The 19,751-nt window shown below is 66.6% G+C and overlaps 2 protein-coding genes across 4 annotated transcripts in view; one reads left to right on the forward strand and one right to left on the reverse strand.

Annotated features, from left to right (window-relative positions):
- Nucleotides 1-325: 325 nt before the first annotated feature.
- On the forward strand, nt 326-6,532 carry ADRM1 (ADRM1 26S proteasome ubiquitin receptor). Of its 2 annotated transcripts, none has more exons than XM_084889022.1 (10): nt 326-465; nt 1,287-1,500; nt 2,331-2,447; nt 3,591-3,714; nt 4,232-4,318; nt 4,827-4,908; nt 5,361-5,593; nt 5,826-5,983; nt 6,075-6,177; nt 6,296-6,532. In XM_084889022.1, the coding sequence occupies exons 2-10, from the start codon at nt 1,288-1,290 to the stop codon at nt 6,400-6,402; spliced, it is 1,224 nt and encodes a 407-aa protein (XP_084745148.1). In that variant the 5' UTR covers nt 326-465; nt 1,287; the 3' UTR covers nt 6,403-6,532. The 2 variants fall into 2 exon arrangements, with proteins under 2 accessions (XP_084745148.1, XP_084745149.1); XM_084889023.1 differs by having other exon boundaries at nt 5,361-5,482.
- Nucleotides 6,533-6,878: 346 nt separating this feature from the next.
- Nucleotides 6,879-19,751, reverse strand: part of LAMA5 (laminin subunit alpha 5) — a 50,719-nt gene continuing 37,846 nt past the window's right edge. For both annotated transcript variants that reach the window (XM_084888988.1, XM_084888987.1), the window contains exons 40-80: nt 19,664-19,747; nt 18,805-19,035; nt 18,433-18,546; nt 18,177-18,304; nt 18,000-18,080; nt 17,705-17,919; nt 17,215-17,315; nt 16,920-17,100; nt 16,669-16,818; nt 16,224-16,375; nt 16,047-16,157; nt 15,775-15,886; nt 15,079-15,243; nt 14,781-14,977; nt 14,469-14,585; nt 14,208-14,362; nt 13,871-14,012; nt 13,670-13,772; nt 13,106-13,216; nt 12,246-12,425; nt 12,015-12,163; nt 11,769-11,939; nt 11,547-11,683; nt 11,323-11,476; nt 11,060-11,193; nt 10,826-10,988; nt 10,608-10,730; nt 10,375-10,523; nt 10,150-10,282; nt 9,930-10,073; nt 9,630-9,760; nt 9,366-9,542; nt 9,148-9,286; nt 8,874-9,019; nt 8,612-8,804; nt 8,373-8,543; nt 8,111-8,273; nt 7,811-7,944; nt 7,635-7,728; nt 7,344-7,463; nt 6,879-7,209 (exon numbers count right to left, since the gene is read on the reverse strand). In XM_084888988.1, coding sequence (XP_084745114.1) covers nt 7,070-7,209; nt 7,344-7,463; nt 7,635-7,728; nt 7,811-7,944; nt 8,111-8,273; nt 8,373-8,543; nt 8,612-8,804; nt 8,874-9,019; nt 9,148-9,286; nt 9,366-9,542; nt 9,630-9,760; nt 9,930-10,073; nt 10,150-10,282; nt 10,375-10,523; nt 10,608-10,730; nt 10,826-10,988; nt 11,060-11,193; nt 11,323-11,476; nt 11,547-11,683; nt 11,769-11,939; nt 12,015-12,163; nt 12,246-12,425; nt 13,106-13,216; nt 13,670-13,772; nt 13,871-14,012; nt 14,208-14,362; nt 14,469-14,585; nt 14,781-14,977; nt 15,079-15,243; nt 15,775-15,886; nt 16,047-16,157; nt 16,224-16,375; nt 16,669-16,818; nt 16,920-17,100; nt 17,215-17,315; nt 17,705-17,919; nt 18,000-18,080; nt 18,177-18,304; nt 18,433-18,546; nt 18,805-19,035; nt 19,664-19,747 — 5,895 coding nt within the window. In that variant the 3' untranslated portion in view covers nt 6,879-7,069. The remainder of the gene's footprint in view (nt 7,210-7,343; nt 7,464-7,634; nt 7,729-7,810; nt 7,945-8,110; nt 8,274-8,372; nt 8,544-8,611; nt 8,805-8,873; nt 9,020-9,147; nt 9,287-9,365; nt 9,543-9,629; nt 9,761-9,929; nt 10,074-10,149; nt 10,283-10,374; nt 10,524-10,607; nt 10,731-10,825; nt 10,989-11,059; nt 11,194-11,322; nt 11,477-11,546; nt 11,684-11,768; nt 11,940-12,014; nt 12,164-12,245; nt 12,426-13,105; nt 13,217-13,669; nt 13,773-13,870; nt 14,013-14,207; nt 14,363-14,468; nt 14,586-14,780; nt 14,978-15,078; nt 15,244-15,774; nt 15,887-16,046; nt 16,158-16,223; nt 16,376-16,668; nt 16,819-16,919; nt 17,101-17,214; nt 17,316-17,704; nt 17,920-17,999; nt 18,081-18,176; nt 18,305-18,432; nt 18,547-18,804; nt 19,036-19,663; nt 19,748-19,751) is intronic.

Raw genomic sequence — 19,751 nt, forward strand, 5'->3', positions numbered from 1 at the left:
CGGTTTCCCCTCCGTCTCAGGAACTGACGCCCCGAACCCCCAGTGACCCTGAGAGACGCCGCCTCGCCCGGGGCGTCCCGGAGTCCATCTCCCCCAGCCCCGCCGTCCATCTCCCCCAGCCCCGCCCGCGCCCGCCGCGTCGTTCCCGGCGTTGCCGCCAGGGGCCGCCGCCGCGCCCCTATGACACAGCAACAATAGGGGCCGCTCTGGCCGCAGGCCGCCGGCCCGCGCTTCCGCCGGAAGGGAGCCGCCGGCATGGGGGCGGGGCCGGGCGGCGTGATGGACTGCCGTTCTCGCCAGTCGCTCGCGGGCCGGTGTCAGCCCGGCCTCGGACAAGGTCCAATCGGCGGCGAGAGCGGCGGGTAGGTGGGGCGAGCGGAAGCTTCCGGCGGGGCCCGGCAGGCTCCGAGGAGGAAGAGCGATCGCGCACGGGACAGCTCTCAGCCGAGTCTCCGCGTTGGCCAGGTGGAGTGGGGCGACCGGGGGCGGAGACGACTACGGGGAAGGCTTGGGACCGGGCCTGCGCCTCCGGGAGCCTCCCAGCTGGGCGCCGGGTCCGCGGAGGCCGGGGGCCGGGGGTTCGGGGTAGAGGGGCCCGGGGGCTGAGGGAGCCGGGGGCCTGAGAGCCGAGGTCTGGGAGCAGTCCGCGCGCTCTCGGGGGTTGGGGCCCGAGGGTCCCTGCGCGGAGCGAGGACTTTGGGGTTGGGGCCCGCGGCGTGGACTCTCGGGCCAGCCGGGGGCACCGCCCTGCTGCGAGCCGCCCGGCCCCTCCGCCCAGCGCGGAGCCGAGGCGCCGGCTGCCAGGTGTGCGGGGGGGCGGGCCGCGCACCCCGCAGACTTGGTGTTTGAAGGGAGCGCACCTGCAGCTTCGCGGCCCCGTGCCCGACAGAGATCAGGCGTTAGGCCAAAGTCTTGCGTCCCATCTGATGTTGACGGTGTCCCCGGCCAAGTTTTTAAATTCTTGCGGGGCGGGGGGTGGGGGTGTCCCAGGCTAAGGAACAAGTTTGCAAGAACAGAAAGTGGCCGCGGCAGCGTGGCCCTCTGCGTGCCGAGATTAATTTCTTTGAGAAACGTGAGACGCTGGGTATTGGCTCCATGGCTCAGGTGCCCGAAGGCTCCGAGCCTGCCCGCCCCCCCTCCCCCCCCCCCGGTGGGTTTGAGCGGCTTTGGGCAGCTTTCGGTGCTCCCTGGCGCCCAGAAGCAGCAGCCAGAGGTTCAGCGAGGCCGCTTTCACGGAGTTGGTGCCCTTGCAACGTTTGAGTGGTGACTGCCGGCCCCTCTTTCAGGATGGCGACTTCCGGCGCTCTGTTTCCAAGCCTGGTGCCAGGCTCCCGTGGGTCATCCAATAAGTATTTGGTGGAGTTTCGGGCAGGAAAAATGTCATTAAAAGGAACAACTGTCACCCCAGACAAAAGAAAAGGGCTGGTGTACATTCAGCAGACGGATGACTCCCTCATTCACTTCTGCTGGAAAGACAGGACGTCTGGGAATGTGGAAGACGTGAGTCTGCCCTCCGGTGGCCCGTGGCAGGGTCAGCGCGGCGGGTCTTGGAGGTCGTGGGTGGGTGTGTGGGGTTGCTGCGAGGTCGAGGTCGCTCTCAGTGCTGTTTTGATTTGCTTATCGGTCTTCCCAGTCCCACAGGCTGTGTAGGTTTCTCCTGTCACTGTATATGCTTTACTTATTTATTATACTTTTATTGATTTCAGAGGAAGGGAGAGAGAATCATTGATTGACTGCCTCCTGCATGCCCTGCCCTGGGGATCAAACCCTCAACCCAGGCATGTGCTCTGACCTGGAATTAAACTGTGACCTCCAGGTTCATAGTTCGATGCTCAACCACTGAGCCATGCCAGCTGGGCATCACTCTATATACTTTAAACTTTGAAGATTAGGTACTAGAATGGGAGAAGCTACGTAAAAATCCTGATCTTGACTCCAGCCCACCAGATGGCTTCCTCCCGTGGTCATTTTACTTAGTGTTCTTTGTCCTTCAGACTAAATTGTTTTGTGTTAGGTTCAAGAGCAGGTCAGAGTTGACTTTTTGACTTATCTAGGAATGTTCCCGCGATGTTTCTATTAAAAAATTCTTTAAGAGCTCGAGTTCCCTGTTCAGCACCAGGCCTGCTCCTGGCCTGCAAGCCTTTCCTTCCTGGGTGCTCTGACCCTGGCCTGTCCGCCTGCAGAGACCCTGCTGGGGAGGAGGGTGGTATTGGCCCTGCGCCCCCCTCCCCGCCCCACGCGCTGAGACACAGCACCCAGCCTGTGTTCCCGGGCGGCTCGGGGCTGGATGCCGGGTCACAGGATTGACCTCCCTCCGGGGCTTTCTGCAGGATCTGATCATCTTCCCTGATGACTGTGAGTTCAAGCGTGTGCCGCAGTGCCCCAGCGGGAGGGTCTACGTGCTCAAGTTCAAGGCAGGGTCCAAACGGCTCTTCTTCTGGATGCAGGTATGTAGGTTTTGTTTGTTTTTCTTTCCTCATCATAGAACTAGGTTAGAACCTGCTCACCAGATGGCGCAATTGGCTTCCACAACCAGCCGGGTGAGCACACGCTGCCGTGGAGCCTGTCCCCGTGCGGCCCCGAGCGCCTCCAATGCAGCGCGCTCTCCGAGCTCTCTGAGCCCGCCTCCCCAGCGGAGTGCTCTGGAGTTTGGGTCCGCACTCATGGGTGCCAGGCAGGCCTCCATCAAGTCAGGCTGCTGCCATGCCTGGGCTCCTTCCTCTCCGGGCAGTGCTGTGACATCACCTGTGTGAGGTAATCTGTGTGCTAAGGGGAGGAGTGGCTTGTGGGCACCCTGGGTACACGTGTGTGCAGTTTTGACAGATGTCACCATGTCGTTGTGTGTGTGCGTGTGTGTGTGTGTGTGTGTGTGTGTGTCCCAGTCTGGACTTGGAGAGCTGGCAGGAAAAGGTTTCCTTTTGGGGCCCAGCTGCTCTCCTTGCCGAAGTGCTGGTGCAGGAGCTGGGCCAGGAGGAGCAGGCCCAGGCGTGCAGCCCGCTCCAGTCCAGCTCCACCTGAGGCTCGGGTGGGGCTGAGGTTGGCAGCTGCTGGGGCAGAGCTGTTTCTCCAGTTTTGCCAAGAAGTCTCGTCAGAGGTTCGCCCCACATGAGCTTGTTTACCAGTTTCTGCCCTCCTCCTGTGTGCCTGTCAGTCCCCGTGTCCCCACACAAACGCATGCCCAGTGGCGATAGACAGATCAGTCTCACTGAAGGGTGGCATGCCCGGTGACCCCACCACACCCAGGAAGAGGCTCAGGTGGCGCCCTGTTCACCCCAAGGGCCTGGGCCGGGCGTGGTGTGGGCATTGCCGTGGCCGAGGTCATTTCATCAAGTGCATGCGTTGAAGGAAGGGCCTGGACTGTCTGGTCAAAGGAGCCTCCGGCCTGCGGGACGGACCTGCCCTGGCACGTCTCGTGCTCTGAGTGCTTTTGTCCGTAACGGGCACGGCGTCGGTGGGAGTGCTGGTCTTCTCCGGTGCCACGGGGACCGGGACAGGTGACTTCATCTGTCTGAGCCGAGGTCTCTCATCTGGAGGGCTGGGCTCTGGTGGGCGGGCCGCTCAGCTGCGGCTGTTGTCCTGTCCTCCCCCAGGAGCCTAAGACGGACCAGGACGAGGAGCACTGCCGGAAAGTCAACGAGTACCTGAACAACCCGCCGATGCCGGGAGCGCTGGGGGCGAGCGGGAGTGGAGGCCACGAGCTGTCTGCACTGGGCGGTATGCGGCCCTCCCCTCGTGTGCTCGAGGGTCCCAGGAGGTGTCAGGTGGCCCTGATGGAGCAGGCTCTGTGTGGTTTTTAAGACTGAAAGGGGAGAGAAGCATGGCTTGCTGTTGAACTTATTTGTGCGCTCACTGGTGGATCCTCACACGTGCCCTGACCAGGGATCACATTTGCCATCGTGGCCTCGTGGGGTGGTGCTCTAACCACTGAGGTCCCTGGCCGTGGCCCAGACCAGGTGTTTTAAGTGCAAGTGAGGAGTCCAAGCTGAAGCCCTTCCCAGGTCCCCACTCCCATCCTCACAGGGAGAACAGTGTCAGAGACCCACCCAGCAATTCCATGCAACACGCATGTCCTCTTCCAGCGCACGTGGCTTGTGGGCAGTCCTGGAGGCAGTGTGTTGTAGCTCCTTTTGCCTGGAGGCCCCAGCAGGACAAACTCTTCTGAGAGCACCTTCCCAGGGCACTGCAGGGTGGGCGCAGGTGGGCCCTGAACCCGAGCACCTCTGTCTTCCAGGCGAGGGCGGCCTGCAGAGCCTGCTGGGGAACATGAGCCACAGCCAGCTCATGCAGCTCATCGGACCGGCCGGCCTCGGAGGACTGGGTAACGGCCTGCGGACGGAGCCTTTGTTCTAATTCGGGCGCCTTGAGCTGTGGTTGCTTTTGTGTTTGAGTCTGTTTCCTGATTGGCTGAGTGGTGTCTCTGTGTTCCCTGCTCTGCCTTCCCTGGAGGAGGGCCTGTGAGCCTTTTGGTTTGAACAGGAGCCGAGTGGGCCAGGCCTTCCAGCGCCCCCAGTGAGGGCCCCGCTGTGTGGCTCGGGGAGCCCGGCCGGCTGCCCCTGTGGGTATGGGTGGGTGTGGCTCACAGCTGCACTTGCTTCTCTGCTGGACTGGGCTGCTGTTACCTTGACTCCCAAGGGTAATGAATGGAACAGAGGCATTGACTTAGGAGTTGGCCTCCAGAACACTGCTCTGAGCCGGCACCACCGCTCACAGGGCCACCCCTCCCCCTGCGCGTCCCTGGGCTTTCATGCCGGGCATCTCTGCTGCTTTGGTGGGCGAGCCGGTGCTCCAGGGCGACATCTGAGTGTGTGTCTCCTTGCTCCTCGTAGGTGGGCTGGGGGCCCTGACTGGGCCAGGCCTGGCCAGCTTACTGGGGAGTGGAGGGCCTCCGGCGAGCAGCTCCTCATCCAGGTGAGCCTTGCCCCTGCCCCTGTGCTCCCTTGAGTGCCACCAGGAGTGAGTGCCCATCTTCAAGAAGCCTGGGCACAAGACTATGTTTGCAGGGGTCACTTCTATGGTTTGTTCCTCGAGAAGTTTCTGTGAGTGTAGAGCACCCGGAACCATGAGGAAGTGCCACGTTCTCCTGAGTGTGAAACCGGCTCTTGGCTTTGCTTCTGCAACTGCCATTAGCCACTGATGACCGTTCTTCTCTTCCTCACGGAAGAGCAAGAGGGAGAGAATGCCGTCTGAGTGCTTTTGGGAGAACAAAGACATTGGGCAGAGGCGCTGCAGGACAAATGGGCTTCTGGGAGGGTCCTTTCATAGCCCAGGTTCTTCCCGGTGCAGGGCCTCTGGGGCAGGACCAGCGTGGTGAGGGTGCCTCTGTGGGCGCCCGGCGGCTCCACCTACCCTGCTCTTCCCAGCTCCCGGAGCCAGTCCGCAGCGGTGACGCCATCCTCCACCACCTCTTCTGCCCGCGCCACCCCAGCCCCTTCTGCTCCAGCAGCTGCCTCGGTGTCCAGCCCGAGCCCCACGCCCAATCCAGGTAATGGAACCAGCTCGGCAGCCAGCCCAACCCAGCCCATCCAGCTGAGCGACCTCCAGAGCATTCTAGCCACTATGAACGTGCCGGCCGGGCCAGGAGGCAGCCAGCAAGGTAACACGCTCCTCAGCTCCAGGGGGTGAAGGTGCCTGCTGCCCCCGCCCTCTGGCTTTTCAAGGCACGGCCGAGCGTGGCCCTGGGCCGAGCTGCCGTCCTACACATGCGCTGCCGTTGCTCCCTCATCTCTCGCCACACCACACCCAGGAGAGCACAGCCCAGTTCGCAGCCCTCCGAATGGGCGCCTGGGCCGGCCTGCAGCCCTAATGGCCGTGTGCTTGCGTCCTAGTTGACCTGGCCAGCGTCTTGACGCCCGAGATCATGGCACCAATCCTCGCCAATGCGGACGTCCAGGAGCGCCTGCTTCCCTACCTGCCCTCTGGGGAGTCGCTGCCACAGACCGCAGAGGAGATCCAGAACACACTGACCTCCCCTCAGTTCCAGCAGGTAAGGCTGCATCACCACAGCCCCGGCCTCTCCTGGGGCACTGCCTCTGGCCCCAGCCCGGCTTGCTCAGACGGCTGGTTCTTCTTTGCAGGCCCTGGGCATGTTCAGTGCGGCCTTGGCCTCAGGGCAGCTGGGCCCCCTCATGTGCCAGTTTGGCCTGCCTGCAGAGGCCGTGGAGGCCGCCAACAAGGGTGGTAAGTATCGCTCCTCCGCCTGCTGCTATGGCGGGACTGGGCGTCCTGTTTGCACAGCACGGGGCTGGCTGTCCCCGAGGCCCAGGAAGGTGGCCTCAGGCTTTCCAATGCCTTGTAGATGTGGAAGCCTTTGCCAAAGCGATGCAGAACAGTGCCAGACCGGAGCAGAAGGAGGGCGATGGGAAGGACAAGAAGGACGAAGAGGAGGACATGAGCTTAGATTAAGTTATTTGCTGTCTTTTGTGGGTGGGGCTCTTGGCTGTGTGGACGAGCAGTGTGTTTGTGGGCCGTCACACACCCTCACACCTCTGTTCTAACTTGCTAATAAATAAACGTTTTTTCTTTTACCTGCCAACTCTGGTGCTTCTCTGCCCATCCCCTGTCCCTTGGTCTGCAGTGTTTTGGGGACTGTGACTTTGAGGTGGGCCATGAGCCGCACCTGTCCGTGCTTCCCTCTTTCTCATAGGACATGTGCGGGAACACACACACACACACACACACACACACACACACACGCCGGAGAGGTCAGGGGGGAAAGGAGATATGCAATACTTCAAACAATAAAGAATAAGAAAAGGTGTTTAGAAAAACATTGACACTCAGTTACATAAGCTCCTTTTTAATTTTTGTTTCAAGAAAAGGGACCGGTGATTTATAGACTTCTCAAACTAGTGAAAATTGGTGGAAGGGAGATCTCACAGTTATAAAAGATATAAAAAAGCCATTTTATTGTATTTTAAACTTCCATTTAAAGTCAGACATAACAAACCATTTCCTCTAGGGAAGTTCATACAAACTTCATCTATGAGACTGGTGGAGGGTGGCGCTGTCAGCGAGCTGTCTGAGCAGCAGGTGCCCTCCTGCATGGCTAGGGTCCCCAGGGGCAGCTGGGCTATGTGGCTGGGCAGCCACTGGCCCCCACTGCGCCCTGGACACGCGCAGAGCGAGGCAAGGCGACCGCGGCCCGGTTCACCGTCAGGCTCCTCATGCAGCCGTGGTAGGACGGAGGCCCCGCCTGTGTGTGTGAGGATCCTGGGGGCGGGGAAGAGGGAGGGAGACGGGTTGGGGCAGAGATTGGCTTCCTGCTGGTGTCCACCACAGAGCAGCCGACCCCAGTGTCTGGTCCCCGAGGGCAGCTCCCCCTCCTAGGCTGAGGCCACACTCACCGGGCAGGCCCCCCAAGTGCAGAGGCACCGGGGTGCTGTCTGAGGGCTGCAGCATGGGACCCAGGGTCTGGTTGCTCCGGGAGTCCACCTCCAGCCGGAGGGCCGTCCTGCTTTTGGTCACTGTGGGACACGGGCTTCTGTGGCTGGCCTGGGAGGCCTCACCAGCCGCAGCGGAAGGCCCACCCCATGGCTTCTGCAGCTTCGTCCTCCCGAGCCCCTCCCCCGCCCTCTGCTCTGCAGAGCAGGGCTGTGGGTGTCAAGAGCCTGGTTGTGGGACGGGCCCCAGCTCACCTGCCAGCTGGTGCCACTGCCCGTCACACAGCTCCTTGGAGAGTGTCACCAGCGTGGAGAACTTGCCCGCACCATCGTCTGCCCACAGCAGGACCTGGGGGGCCGGACATCAGGAGGGCCCTGCCAACCCCAGCTCTGCCCTTTGGCCATCTGCCCCCTCTCCCCCCGCAACTTACCTGCTTCCCCAGCACCTGCAGCCCGAGGTAGGGGGGCACCTGGAACTGGCCCAGGTGGAAGATGAGGCCCGTGGCTGTCCAGGGGCGCACCTCCAGCTTCAGGCTCACGGCAGGAAGGGTGGTTCCCAGGGTGTCTGCGGGGAGGGACTGTGAGGGGGGAGGGCCTGGTCCCAGACCCCTTGCTTTCTGGCATGACACCCCTAACCCCACAGCCCAGGGCACATGCGTGCGGGGGACACACACACACACACACACACACACACACACACACACGGGGACACACACACACAGCAGACAGACCTAGAGTGATGGCTCCCCTACTGCCGGCAAAGAACAGGCCCGTCTCCAGGGGTTCTGACGAGCAAGGTGTGACCCCCACCAATCGGTTGGGGGTGCTCAGGGGCTGCCCATCCACCGTCAGTCTCCTCACACAACCACTGAACCGGGAGCTGCTGATGAACGTCTGGGGGTACCGGGGGTGGACCTGGGTCAGGTCAGGGTGCTGGGGAGGGAGGGCTGGGCTGGGGATCGGGCAGGGGAAGCTGGGAGAGGCAATTCGCACCGGGAGCTTGGGGCCACGGACAGGAAGACCCCCCACAAAGAGAGTGTAGGGCTGGGGGCCTTCTGCCCCCTGATACTGCTGGCCAGGCTCCTGGTTAGGCTGCTCCTGGCTCTGAGTCCAGACCCCATCCACCTGCAGCTGGAGCCGAGTCCTCGCCCAGCGCACAGACACCTGGGGGTGGAGGAGCATGTCAGGCGGGAGCCCCCAGGGCCGCCAAGCCCTTCTCTTCAGCCCCTTACCTTGTGCCACTGGCCAGCTTTTGAACGCTGGTGACTCCGGACGCGGAGCTCGGGCCCCGGGCCTTGTGTCTGAGCCACGAAGTATCTGTGGCTCAGGAAGAGCGCCAGGGAGGGGCTGCCCGCCGCCAGGGGCACAGCGAGGAGCAGGAGGCCTCTTCGGGTGCGAGGGCGGACCACCACGGAGAGCTGGGACCTGGAAGCCAGCAGCCAGGCGTGTCAGCCTGGGCGTTCCTCAGCCCCGCCCCTCCTGGCCTGGTCTTACCAGTTCTTAAGGGGTGCCAGCACGGCTGTGAATTCCAGGTAACTGGGCAGGGGGCCCCCGAACTGGTAGGTGCCATGGGTGGTCCCCAGGGGCCGAGGAGGCGGACAGGCAGAGTCCTGGGTGGGCTGCCGGGTGTGCCGGGAGACCTGCGGGTCAGATGGGGACACGGGTGCTTAAGGGCCATCTTTGCCCACCCCAGTTCCACCTGCCCCGTCTCCTGCCCTTACCCTCAGCCCGCTGACCTTGTCTGTCCCCCAATGCCTGTGGTGCCCACCTTCTGAGCCACTGTGGCCTGGAGTCCTCGAGGTGCCTGCACTGGCGTCTGGGTGCCAGGGGCCGGGGCACACCCGGAGCTCACGTTGACACCGCCCACATTCTGCTGCAGGTCAAGCACGCGCTGGGGCCCCGTGAGCCTGCGAGGACAGCGAGGGCAGTGAGCGCCGGAGGCCTGAGCAGGTGGGGTCAGCACAGCCCCGACACCGCTCAGCTCACCGCTGCACAAACACGTTGGAGATGCAGCCGCTGAAGTTACGGATGGTGCTGGACGCCCCCAAGCCTCCCAGGAGGAGCCGACGGGCCGGCTCAGGCTGTGGCTGTGGCCGGGGCCTGGGGGGCGCCCCCTGGTGGGGCTTCATCTGCTGAAGCTTGTCGTCCACGTAGAGCCAGACCCTGTGAGGAGAGCAGTGTTTCCCACCATCCGCACCCTCAGCAGGTGCACCCGGGACCCCCTCCGCCGCCCCACCTGTCCCCGCTCACCCTGAGCTGTTGCTATAGAAAGCGACGTAATGGGGGGAACCATCAGCAAACGCCCCCCGCGTCTTCACCTCGGTCGTCACAACCCGGAGTGTCACGTGGCCCTGCTGCAGGGACACCTCACACGGCCCAACCTGGGGACAGCGGTCAGTCAGCGGACCACGCCAGGGGCCAGACTGACTCCCTGCAGCCCCACGGCCCCACTCCACGCTGCAGTCCGGCTGAGGGTGGGCGGGGCAGGGTGAGACTGGGGGAGGGAGGGCTGGACAGTCGGGCTCGGGGGCAGCAGGCGGTCAGACGCACCGGGGACGCTCTGTGGTACAGCAGGCCGCTGTCCTGGGTGCTGCGGAAGCCGAAGCCGGAGTAGACGCTGCTGGTGAGGGGGGCCACATCGGGGAGCTCCAGGGGCAGGAAGCCATGGCCGTGGAACGTCATGGCCCGTCCCACCTGCAGGAAGTGCACCGTGAGGCCCGGCGCACCTGCGGAGGGCTGCCGGCCGGCGCGGGCAGAGGGTGGGGCTCACCAGCAAGTCGGCGGTGCAGCCGGCACTGATGCCCGTGGTGTTCAGCCGCTTGAGATCCACGTACTTGCCCAGAGCTTTGATGCCCTTGATGCAGCCACGCACGGAGCCTCCGGACGGGAAGAGCTGGCGCAGGCTGCCGGGCAAGCAATACGGGGCACTGGCGTTGGGGAGGGTGGGGCTGGCCGGCCGGGACAGCACGGAGCCCCGCCTGTGGCATGCGCTCACCTCGGGGGCAGCTGGTCCGGAGGCACGCCCCCCAGGTAGTAAGCGGTGGCCAGCTCCAGCGCGTTCTCCTGCTCCACGGTGAACACCATGGCCCGCTCCACGCGCACCAGCACGCGCTTGCGGCCGCTCCCCAGCAGGAGCACCTGGATCTGATGGCAGGGGGCGGGCCCTCAGCACTGCCGCTCCTCCGCCAGCCCGGCCCACCGCCCGCCGGTCCTCCGGCTGGGCCTTACCGCCTTGCTGCCCACGGTCAGGGGCGGAGGGGGCTGTATCGGTTTGGCCTCCTGTAGGCCCTGGCCGAAGTCATAGAGCAGCAGGAGGCGGCCTTCCAGCACGGCCAGGCACAGGAACTGACCCTGCGGGGCGGGTGGGTCAGCGGGGCGGGTCCGGAGGGGGGGTGGGGGTGGGCTCGGTGGTGGGGCGCGGCCAGGGCGGGGCGGGGCAGGCTTGCCTGGTGCTGCAGGTAGAAGATGATCCCCCGGTAGGACACCAGCCGCAGCTCCTGTTCGAAGCGCTTGGTGTTGCTGATATGACTCTCCACTCTGATGCGGGCAAAGCCAGAGCCCTCCAGGTAGGAGCCGTCTGTGAGCCACGGGTCTCCGGTCGACTTGGTGCTGCAGGTCAGAGGTCACGGGGTCAGCGGAGCGTGGGCCGAGGGGGTGAGGGCGGGCCCGGCCGCACGTACCGCGCACAGGGCTTGTCCACGGCCGTGTTGAGCTGGAAGGCCTCCTCGAAGTCGTAGAGGCTGACCACCGCCTCGTTGAGCGTGCCCATCTCGATGCAGCCGCGGTAGCGGGGCAGGCGGAGGGGCTCCGGGGGCTGTGGGCACAGCGCCGGTCAGCCCCAGGGGAGGACTCAAACAGGCAGACCCGAGGCCAGAAACCCCGCAGGACTTGCTGGGACAGGAGCGCAGAGGCGACGGCCGAGCGCCCGGCCTGCCGGGCTCACCGTGAAGTTGCTGGGGTAGCCGCCCACATAGAAGACGAAGTCGTCAGGCTGCAGGCTGAGTAGCCCCTCGGCCCCAGGGGCCACTGTATCGCCCTTGGTCTCGTGGCTCGTCTGCTTCTCCACAGTGACAGACATGTGGCCAAACTGCAGGGTCCTGCGGGCGGAGCGGAGGGTTGGACGACGTGCAGCTGCTGGGGGGGCGGCGGGCGGGGCAGGCCTCTCACCTGTCCAGGCTGACGGCTGCGAACTCCTCCCCAATGTTCTCGTCGATGCTGAGGGTCGTGGGGCCCGCGTCCCCGAGGCGGTAGACCCAGTGCACCTTCTGGTTCCGCAGAGCCACGCCCATGTAGTCGCCAGTGGCCTGCGGCGGTGGGACTCAGTGGCACAGGGACCCAGTATAACCCTCCCATGCCCATCTCCACTAGGCCTGCCAAGCGGTCCCGTACCTGGCGGCTGCCCATATAGAGCACAAACTGGCCCTCAGCGACCTCGTCGGGTGTGGGCTCTGGGCTCTGCAGGTAGAACTTGAGGGCAGTGTAGGCAGCGAGGTCAGAGAGGTCCCGAGGGGCACGCAGCTGCACCCCCGAGCGCCCGTTGAACTTCATGGACACCTTGACCTGTGTGCAGGGTGCATGGCCCGTCAGCACCCACCACCAGCCTCCCGATGCCCCTCTCCTGGCACTCAGGCCCACCTTGCTGGCGGCTCCTCGGGCCTGGGCAATGAGCTTCCGCACACGGCCGATGCTGGCGGACAGGGCCAGGCTGGCGTTGTGCCCGCCCCGGCTCTCCAGCAGGGTTAGCTTGGCCAGCAGCTGTGGCAGGGTCTTCTCCAGGGTGGACACTGCGGGGGGAGGAGGGGCATGTGGCCTGCGAGCCCTGCGTCCCGGCCCACTGCTCTCACCGCCGCGTGCAGGGGCGCCCACCTGAGCGGCCGGCGTCCAGCACCACCTGCCCCAGGTCCTGGCTCTGCAGGCCCCCGTACTGGCCCTGCCACTGCTCCACGTTCCTCTGCATGTCGCGGAGCCGGGACTGCACGCGGCTGGCCGTGTCTTGTGCTCTGGCGGCCACAGCCTTGGCGTGAGCGATCTTCTTGCTTGTCTCGTCTGCGGCGGGCAGTGGGCAGGCTTCAGCGGGGCCGAGAGAAGACCCCGGCCTCCCCTCCCACAGGGACGTCAACAAGTCCCCTCCACTAGGACCAGCAGCAGGGGTGCTGAGGCCGGAAACCCACCCTCCTCCACGCAGGGTGGCTTCTCCCGTGCCAGCCTCGGGGGCCCGGTCTCCCTGAGCCCCCGCGCCCCCCGGGCCAGGCCACCTCCCTGGGCCCTGCCAGAGCCCCTGCGCCTCCTGGCCGCGCCCACGGTGCTCTGCTCCGGCAGCCACGGGCTTCCGCCCTGGCCGTCAGACACGGCTCTCTGCGGGCCGCCCGGGCTCTGCCACCCGAGGCTCCCCGGCTCCCCCACAACGTCCCCTCGCACCCCCTCCACCTCCCGCTGCCCCGGCATCCTGACCCCCGCCCCCAACTTCTCTCTAAAGCACTTCCTGGCCCTTCCAGTTTTCACTTGCTACGTGGGTCTGTTTTGTTTGGTGTTTGTCTCCCGACCAGAGGCGGCTCTGCAGGTCCAGGGTCACCCCTTCGGGGTCCCCTTCAGCTGCCCCGGTCGTGGCACAGGTGTGATGTGCCCCAGCCCGGAGTCCCTCTGGGCAGTAGGGGCCGGAGTGGCGGGCAGGTGGCTGTTCGCCTCTGGGGAAGCAGTGAGGGAGGGAGGAGGGAGGCCCAGCCTACCTGTGTCCATAGCCAGCATGGCCTGCACCTCCTGGACCCGGGCTGCCAGCTGCTCCTTCCTGGCCCGGGTGTCACGGAGCTGGGTCCCGGTGCCCTGGAGGGTGGCCCTCACTGCGGGGGAGGCAGCCATAGGACCGAGGAGCCCCTGCCCCGTGTGTGCAGCCCACTGTGGCCCTCCTGACCACGGAGGCCTGAGGCTGGCATGCCCAGATAGACGGGACACCTGATGGCCGGGCTCTGCCTCAGGGGAAGGCTGAGAGCTGCCTCCCAGCCCACAGCAAACAGACATCCTCCCCGTTTTGTCGATGAGATGAGAGCACACGGGCCCAGAAAGGCCAACCACTGCCCACTCCCGCCTGCCTTCTCATCCACAGTCTGCCCCGCACACAGCCTCCGGCCAGGGCAGCGGAGGAGCCGGCCACCACGCAGAAGCTGGTCCCGTGCCCTCTGCCCCCCGCAGCCACAGGGTGGGCACACCGAGCCAGGGGGAGCAGGGCAGCTGCCGGGTAACAGTGCGCAGACCCACACAAGCCCAGCCGGGGGCCCCGAGGGCCCGGCACTCACCGCGGCCCAGCCTCTGCTGCTCCCCGAGCACGGCCTGCTCCAGGGCGCTGCTGTTGGCCCGCAGCTCCCGGGCTCGGGCCGCCAGGCCCCGCTGCACCGCCATCTGCACACATGGGGACAGGACACACTTCACACCCACACAGTGGGGGCAGGGGCAGGGCAGGGCAGGGCAGGGCAGGGCAGGGCAGGGCAGGGCCTCACCGCCCACGTGTGGCCGGCCTGCTGCAGCGCCTGGCCGGCTGCGCCCTCGGCGGCCTGCACGGCCCGCAGGATGCTGCCGTAGGCGCTGGCGGCCTCGATGGCGCGCTGGATGAACCGGTCCTGGTTGACGCCACGGATGATGCTGTGGAGGGAGGGGCCCAGAGAGCCTCAGGCCAGCACAGGGGCCCCCCATCAGCTGCTAGGCCAGCCTGCCTGAGGGGCCCGGCCTCCTGTGAGGACAGTGACTCCTCCCTCAGGACCCGCCGGACCACCTGTGCCCTGGAGGCCCTGATGCCCGGCAGGGACCTGGCTGCCCCAGGGCGCCCGCGGCCCGCACCTGGAGAGGTTGTGGGCCAGCCGGTCCAGCTGCCCCGCGTGGGCCTCGGCGGCCTCCACCAGGTCCACCTTGCCGCTCGCAGGGGAGAAGGCGCGTATCTTCTCCAGCAACGGCGTCCAGGCCCCGTCGAGGCTGGCAGCAAGGCGCTCGTACTCCTGGGGCAGAGGGCTTGGTGGGACCCTGATCTGGGACCCCGGGGTCACACTCTGCACGCAAACTCGTCCAACCCTGCCTGGGGTGCGGCGGGAGGGCAGAGCTCACCTCCTTGGCCCGGTCCATGCCGTGCAGAAGCTCAGAGACCCGGGCCAGGGTGTCGCTGGCAGCCTGCAGAGTGTCCCTCAGAGTGGCATTGTCGCGGGCCAGCTCCTGCTTCCAGCGCTGGAGGGGAGGAGGCGCGAGCAGGAGGCAATAGAAACCCAGGGGCATGATGGGGGAGCGGGTGGGTAAGGGGTGAGGGGAGGAGGGGTGAAGGAGGGCGATTGGGAGAGGTGGGGCTTCAGGGTAGGGAGGGTAGAAGGAGGAAGGGGAGAGGAAGGGAGGGGGAGGGGAAGGGGAGGGGGAGGGAGGTCGCACCAGGGCCTCCTCCAGGCGCTCCTGGTTGCGGCCGTTGAGTTCCTCGGCTTCCCGCGTGGTGCCCACTGCCCGGTTCAGGGCTTCTCGCAGGTCCATGAGGCCAGCCTCATGCTGGGCCAGCTGGTCACGTGTGCGGGCAGCCAGCGCCTGGTTCCCCTCCCAGCGGCTGGTCAGCTGCTCCTGCACGCGGGCCAGCACTGGCAGAGACCCAATGTGGACAGTGACATACTGACCTCAGTGCTGGACTCTGGCCGAGTCCTCGCCCCTCCCCACCTCTGCCCTCGGTCTGAACACTTACGTCTCTGGGCCTCATCCAGCTCGGCCTCAGCCACTGCCCGCGGGGCCCCCAGGTCCCGCGCCCGCATCTCCCCAAGCAGTCGCTCCACCTCGGCCAGTGTCTGGCGCAGCTGCTCCCCGGACGGGGCTGAGGCATTGCCCGGGGCCAGGTGCTCTGTCATGAGCTCTGAGGGTGTGAGGAGGGGCCATCAAGCCCGGGGCAGACCTCGGCCCACTGGCTTCCAGGCCGAGGCCCCGCCCCAGCATCACCCGCACCTCCAGGAAGCTCCCTGCCAGCCGGCCTCTGGCCCGCACCCCACTCCACAGCCCACAGCCGCGTCCCTCTGCTCAGCCACCTGCTGGGCCGCCCGGCCCCGGCCGGCGCTCAGCAGGGCCCGCCCTTCTCCCGGACGCGGGGCCGGCCAGGCCCTCCGATCCCTCCGGTGGCCCGTTTCCTTCGTGGTGACGGAGCTCGCCATCGGGAGGCAGGTGCCCGGGAGGGCGCTCGGGCCCTTCTGCAGGGCCCACCCGCCCTCGCTCTGGCCACACCCCCACTGCCCCACCTCCCGACCGCCCTGTGCTCCCTGGGTGAGCACCACCTCCCCACTGAAGCATCTGGACCTGCCGGCTCCTCCCGGTCGAGGCCCCTGGAGGCAGCCCTGCTGAGCCCTGAGCTCACTCAGCTCTCCCGCTGCCCCACCGCCCGGGCCAGCCCTACCACTCAGGGTTCGGTGCAGGTCCAGGATGGCCTTCAGCAGTGTCTGTGCCCGGCCCAGGGTGGCCTCCGTGCTGTTCAGCAGCTGTCCAGCCCTCACTCGGGCCCCTGCGGCCTGTGGACACAGCACCCATCAGCTTGCAGCCTCTGCTGCTGGAGGGTGTGGGGAAAGGCCAGGGGCCTGAGGGTCGGGAGTGACAATGGAGGGCTCGGGGCTCAGGGACAGGGCCTATGGGAGGGGCCTGCTGAGGAGAGGGCCTCGGGCGCGGTCCTGCCTGGCTGTCCATCCGCTGGGAGGCATGCCCGAGACTCCCGCTCTGTCTCTCCAGGGCCTCCAGCTGCTGTGTGGTCTCGTGGCGGGGGCCGGCGGGGCTCCGGAGCTGGCTCTGGGGGGAGGGACAGTGAGACGGGGACGGATGCCGCGGGGGGGGCCAGGGGCCGCGGCTCAGTACCTGCAGGTCGGCGATGGAGGCGTTCAGCCTGTGCAGCTGGGCCCAGGCCAGCGAGCTGGTGTTGATGCCTCGCAGCTGCTCCCGGATGGCGGGCAGGAGGGCGCCGGCCCGCTCCAGGTCGTCCAGGAGCAGGACCACGCAGTGGTCACACACTGCGGGCAGCGGGCAGTCAGTGCAAGGGGTGGCACGGGCAGGGAGGTCTGTCCACGTGGTGGGGGTGGGGCAGCGGGGCCATGGAGCTGGCATGGGGGCACTGAGCCGGGCTCAGGGGACCACGCTGGTGAGGCCAGAGGTCTCATCGGGAGGGGGTCCGAGGGTCAATGTAAGGACAGGTGTGGGGTCCCTCGGAGAACTGAGGGAGATCTGAAGTCAGTGCTGAGGGCACAGGGCAGTGCCAGGCTGGGGTGAGGTGGGTGGTCAGATGGTGCAGTGAGCGGGGACGCACCTTCGCAGTGCACGCCGCCGCTCCCGGGACCGCCAGGCACCGGCACCTGGTGCTGGTGGCTACAGGTGTCGCAGCGCTCCCCGCTGAGCCCCGGCGGACACGTGCAGCGGCCCGTGTGCACGTCACAGTGGCCCTCCCGGCACTGGCAGCCTGGAGCGGGGCGGGTAGGAGAGGGTGTGTGGTGGCAGAGGGCCCTGGGTACTCGCCGCCCTGAGGTGCCCACCCCATGGCGCCCTGCCCGTTGCACTCACGCCGGCAGCCCTGCTCGGGACGCCCCCAGTGGCCTGGGGCACACTCTCGGCACTGGAGCCCCCCAGCCCCTGGCATGCAGTGACACTGTCCAGTCTGGGGGTGGCACTCGGGGCCCTTGGAGGCTGGTCCACAGGCGCACGGGTGGCAACCCCCGCAGCCCTCGAAGCCGAAGTGTCCTTCCTGCAGGCACAGGTGTGGTCAGCTCTGCCCCTCCCCTCCAGTCCCGAGGCCCCGCCCTCCAGCCCTGAGGCTCCGCCCTTGTACAACAAGACTCACCCTCCCGGGCAGCCCTACCTGACAGCGGTCACAGCGAGGTCCTGTCACACCTGCCTTGCAAAGGCAGTGCCCGCTGTGGGGGTCACAGGCCTCTGTCCCACACGGGGAGCAGTCGCACCCTGCAGAAGGTGGGCTGTGAAGGAGCCCTGCCCTCCCTGACTCCCTCCTTCCCCCACAGGCTTAGCGAGCTCCTGCTGCCCCATGGGAACCCCGGGCCACACTTCGTACCACCCCCGCCACCCCCGCTCCAGGCCACTCCGGCCGGCCAGGCCCCCGGCTCCGCTCACACAGCTGCCCTTACGTCCCACTCCGCCCTCCTCCCCAACCCCCCATCCAGGCCCAGCCAGGCCTGCGGGAGCCCCCGGGATGCCTCAGCAGAGGCTGGCCCAAAGCTGCCTGGGTCTTATCGGGGAGGACTGGCTGGGCCCAGCATGGGACCCAGCTGCTCCCAGGGGATATCCAACACCCCCCCACCCCCCGCACTGAACCCCCCTGCCCTGAGGCCTACGGGTGCAGTTGCCAGGCAGCAGGGCGTTGCCATAGAAGCCAGGGGCGCAGGTCTCGCAGTGGGGCCCGGTGGTGTGGCGCAGGCAGCTGTGGCAGGCGCCCGTCAGGGGGTCACAGTCCTTGAAGATCATGTTGGGGTCCCCGTTGCCACTGCAGTTGCAGGGCTGGCAGGAGCTGCCCAGCACCAGCGGGTTCCCGAAGAAGCCAGGGGCGCACCTGGGGTGGGGGCGGGGTCAGCGGCGTGGCTGTGCTGTGGCCCATCCCCAGCCCGGCTTGCCCTCCAGCCGCCGGCTCACCGCTCGCAGGAGGCTCCTGCGTAGCCGGGTTTGCAGAGGCACTGGGTGCGGCCCCCGGGAAAGACGCAGCCCACCGCGAAGCTGCGGAAACGGGCGGTCGTCACCACCTGCTCCCCGCGGGGCACCGGGACCCCGCAGCTGCCGGCCCCCCGGAGTCAGCGCTGACTGCCAGCTTACTTGTTGGAGGGCACGGAGACCGGGCAGGGGCAGCTGACGCAGGGGGCCGCGGGGTCCTCGGCGCCGCTGCGCACAAAGCCAGCCCGGCAGCGCTCACAGCGGTCGCCCTCGGTGTTGTGCTGGCAGTCCTGGGCGGGGGGACAGGTCAGCGCCGACAGCGGAGGCCCCAGTTCCCACCCAGCCCTGCCGGGTCCCTGCCCGGGCGCCTCCTCAGGCCCACAGGCCCCTCGTGGCTCCTCCCCCGAGGCCCACTCACCATGCAGGCGCCCGAGCCTGGGATGCAGCGGTCCGAGTGGCCGTGGCACTGGCAGGGGACGCAGCGACCCAGAAAGAGGCCTTTCACGTCCCGGTAGTAGCCGGGGGCGCATTCCTGGGGGGGCATCGGGGGTCAGACTCAGAGCCGCGGTGGACAGGGCGGTGGGTGGTCAAGGGCTGGCAGGGACCCAGGGTGGCAGGAGATTAGCAGACAGATGAGCAAGCGGCTGGTCAGCCTGTGGCAGGAAGGCCGGGTGCTCTGAGGCGGAGAGAAGGGTGGTGACACCAATGGGATGGAAGACAAGAGCGGGCACTGCGGGGGGGGGGGGGGGGGGGGGAGGGCAGACTGACGGTGCCGCCCCTCCCACCTCACCTGGCACGAGTCCCCGAGGTAGTTGGCAGGGCACATGCACAGCTCCACACTGCTGGCCAGAGGCCCCCCGCCCGTGGGGCCGGCCACCTCCAGGGCCACCCCGCGCAGGGCGACGGCCCTGGAGAGCTTGGAGAAGAGGGCGCGGATCTGCAGCTGCCGCAGGCCGGCCAGCACCATCATGAGCTCCTCGCGGGACACGGCGCTGTGGGTCTCCGTGTGCCGGAAGTTACCCTGCGGGGCCACCGCAGTCCTCAGTGGGGCAGACCGGGCCCGGCACAGACCCTCCGGGGGGGGAGGAGGGGGTGCACTGGAGGCTGGAACAGCCCATCCTGCGGCGGGGGGGGGGGCCCAGGTCCCCACCTGGCCGTGCAGAGCCAGCTCTGGTGTCAGATTTAAACAGACAGACAGACAGTTTGAGCTGTAGGAGGAAACTTATGTGTGTGCTTTCTCATCTCAGAGAGACAGACACTTTCTTAAGGGAGACACACTACTAACTGAAATGAATTCATAGCCTCGAGCACAGAAAGTGTAAGAAGTGCTCTTCAGAAGACGTCTCAGAGACAGGTGACGCGGCAGCGGGCGGAGCAGCCTGTCTCCGAAGGCCGGCGGCACAGAGCTCCTCTAAGATGGAGACATCGCGGAGGGAGGGGGCAGACACACACGGGAGGCCGGGCAGGGGCCACAGGCCCGCTGGGAGCGGGGAGTAGAAGCCAGCATGGGCTGGGAGCGTTGCCACGGGCAGCACAAACGCCGAGTGGGGTGAGCCTGCCTGCTCCCGGACCTTTCCCAGCAGGAGCGGCCCTGCGGTCCGGGCCCCCGCGGCTTCTCCCGGCTGGGCTGGTTCCCGCCGCTCGCTCACCTCCACCAGCTGCAGCCGCCCCTGGTGCACGTGCCCGGGCTCCGGGCGCCCCGGCTCCAGGAACATGATGCTCATCTGGTTGCCCTGG

Source organism: Pipistrellus hanaki (genome assembly GCF_964339955.1).
Source record: "Pipistrellus hanaki genome assembly, chromosome: 6".
Classification (NCBI taxonomy): domain Eukaryota; kingdom Metazoa; phylum Chordata; class Mammalia; order Chiroptera; family Vespertilionidae; genus Pipistrellus; species Pipistrellus hanaki.

Excerpts from the sequence above, each read along its gene's own strand:
- ADRM1 (XM_084889022.1), top strand. The coding sequence starts at position 1,288 with ATGGCGACTTCCGGCGCTCTGTTTCCAAGCCTGGTGCCAGGCTCCCGT. Across the intron at positions 4,909-5,360 it reads GCGAGCAGCTCCTCATCCAG|CTCCCGGAGCCAGTCCGCAG; the intron begins GTGAGCCTTGCC and ends TGCTCTTCCCAG. Across the intron at positions 6,178-6,295 it reads GGAGGCCGCCAACAAGGGTG|ATGTGGAAGCCTTTGCCAAA; the intron begins GTAAGTATCGCT and ends AATGCCTTGTAG.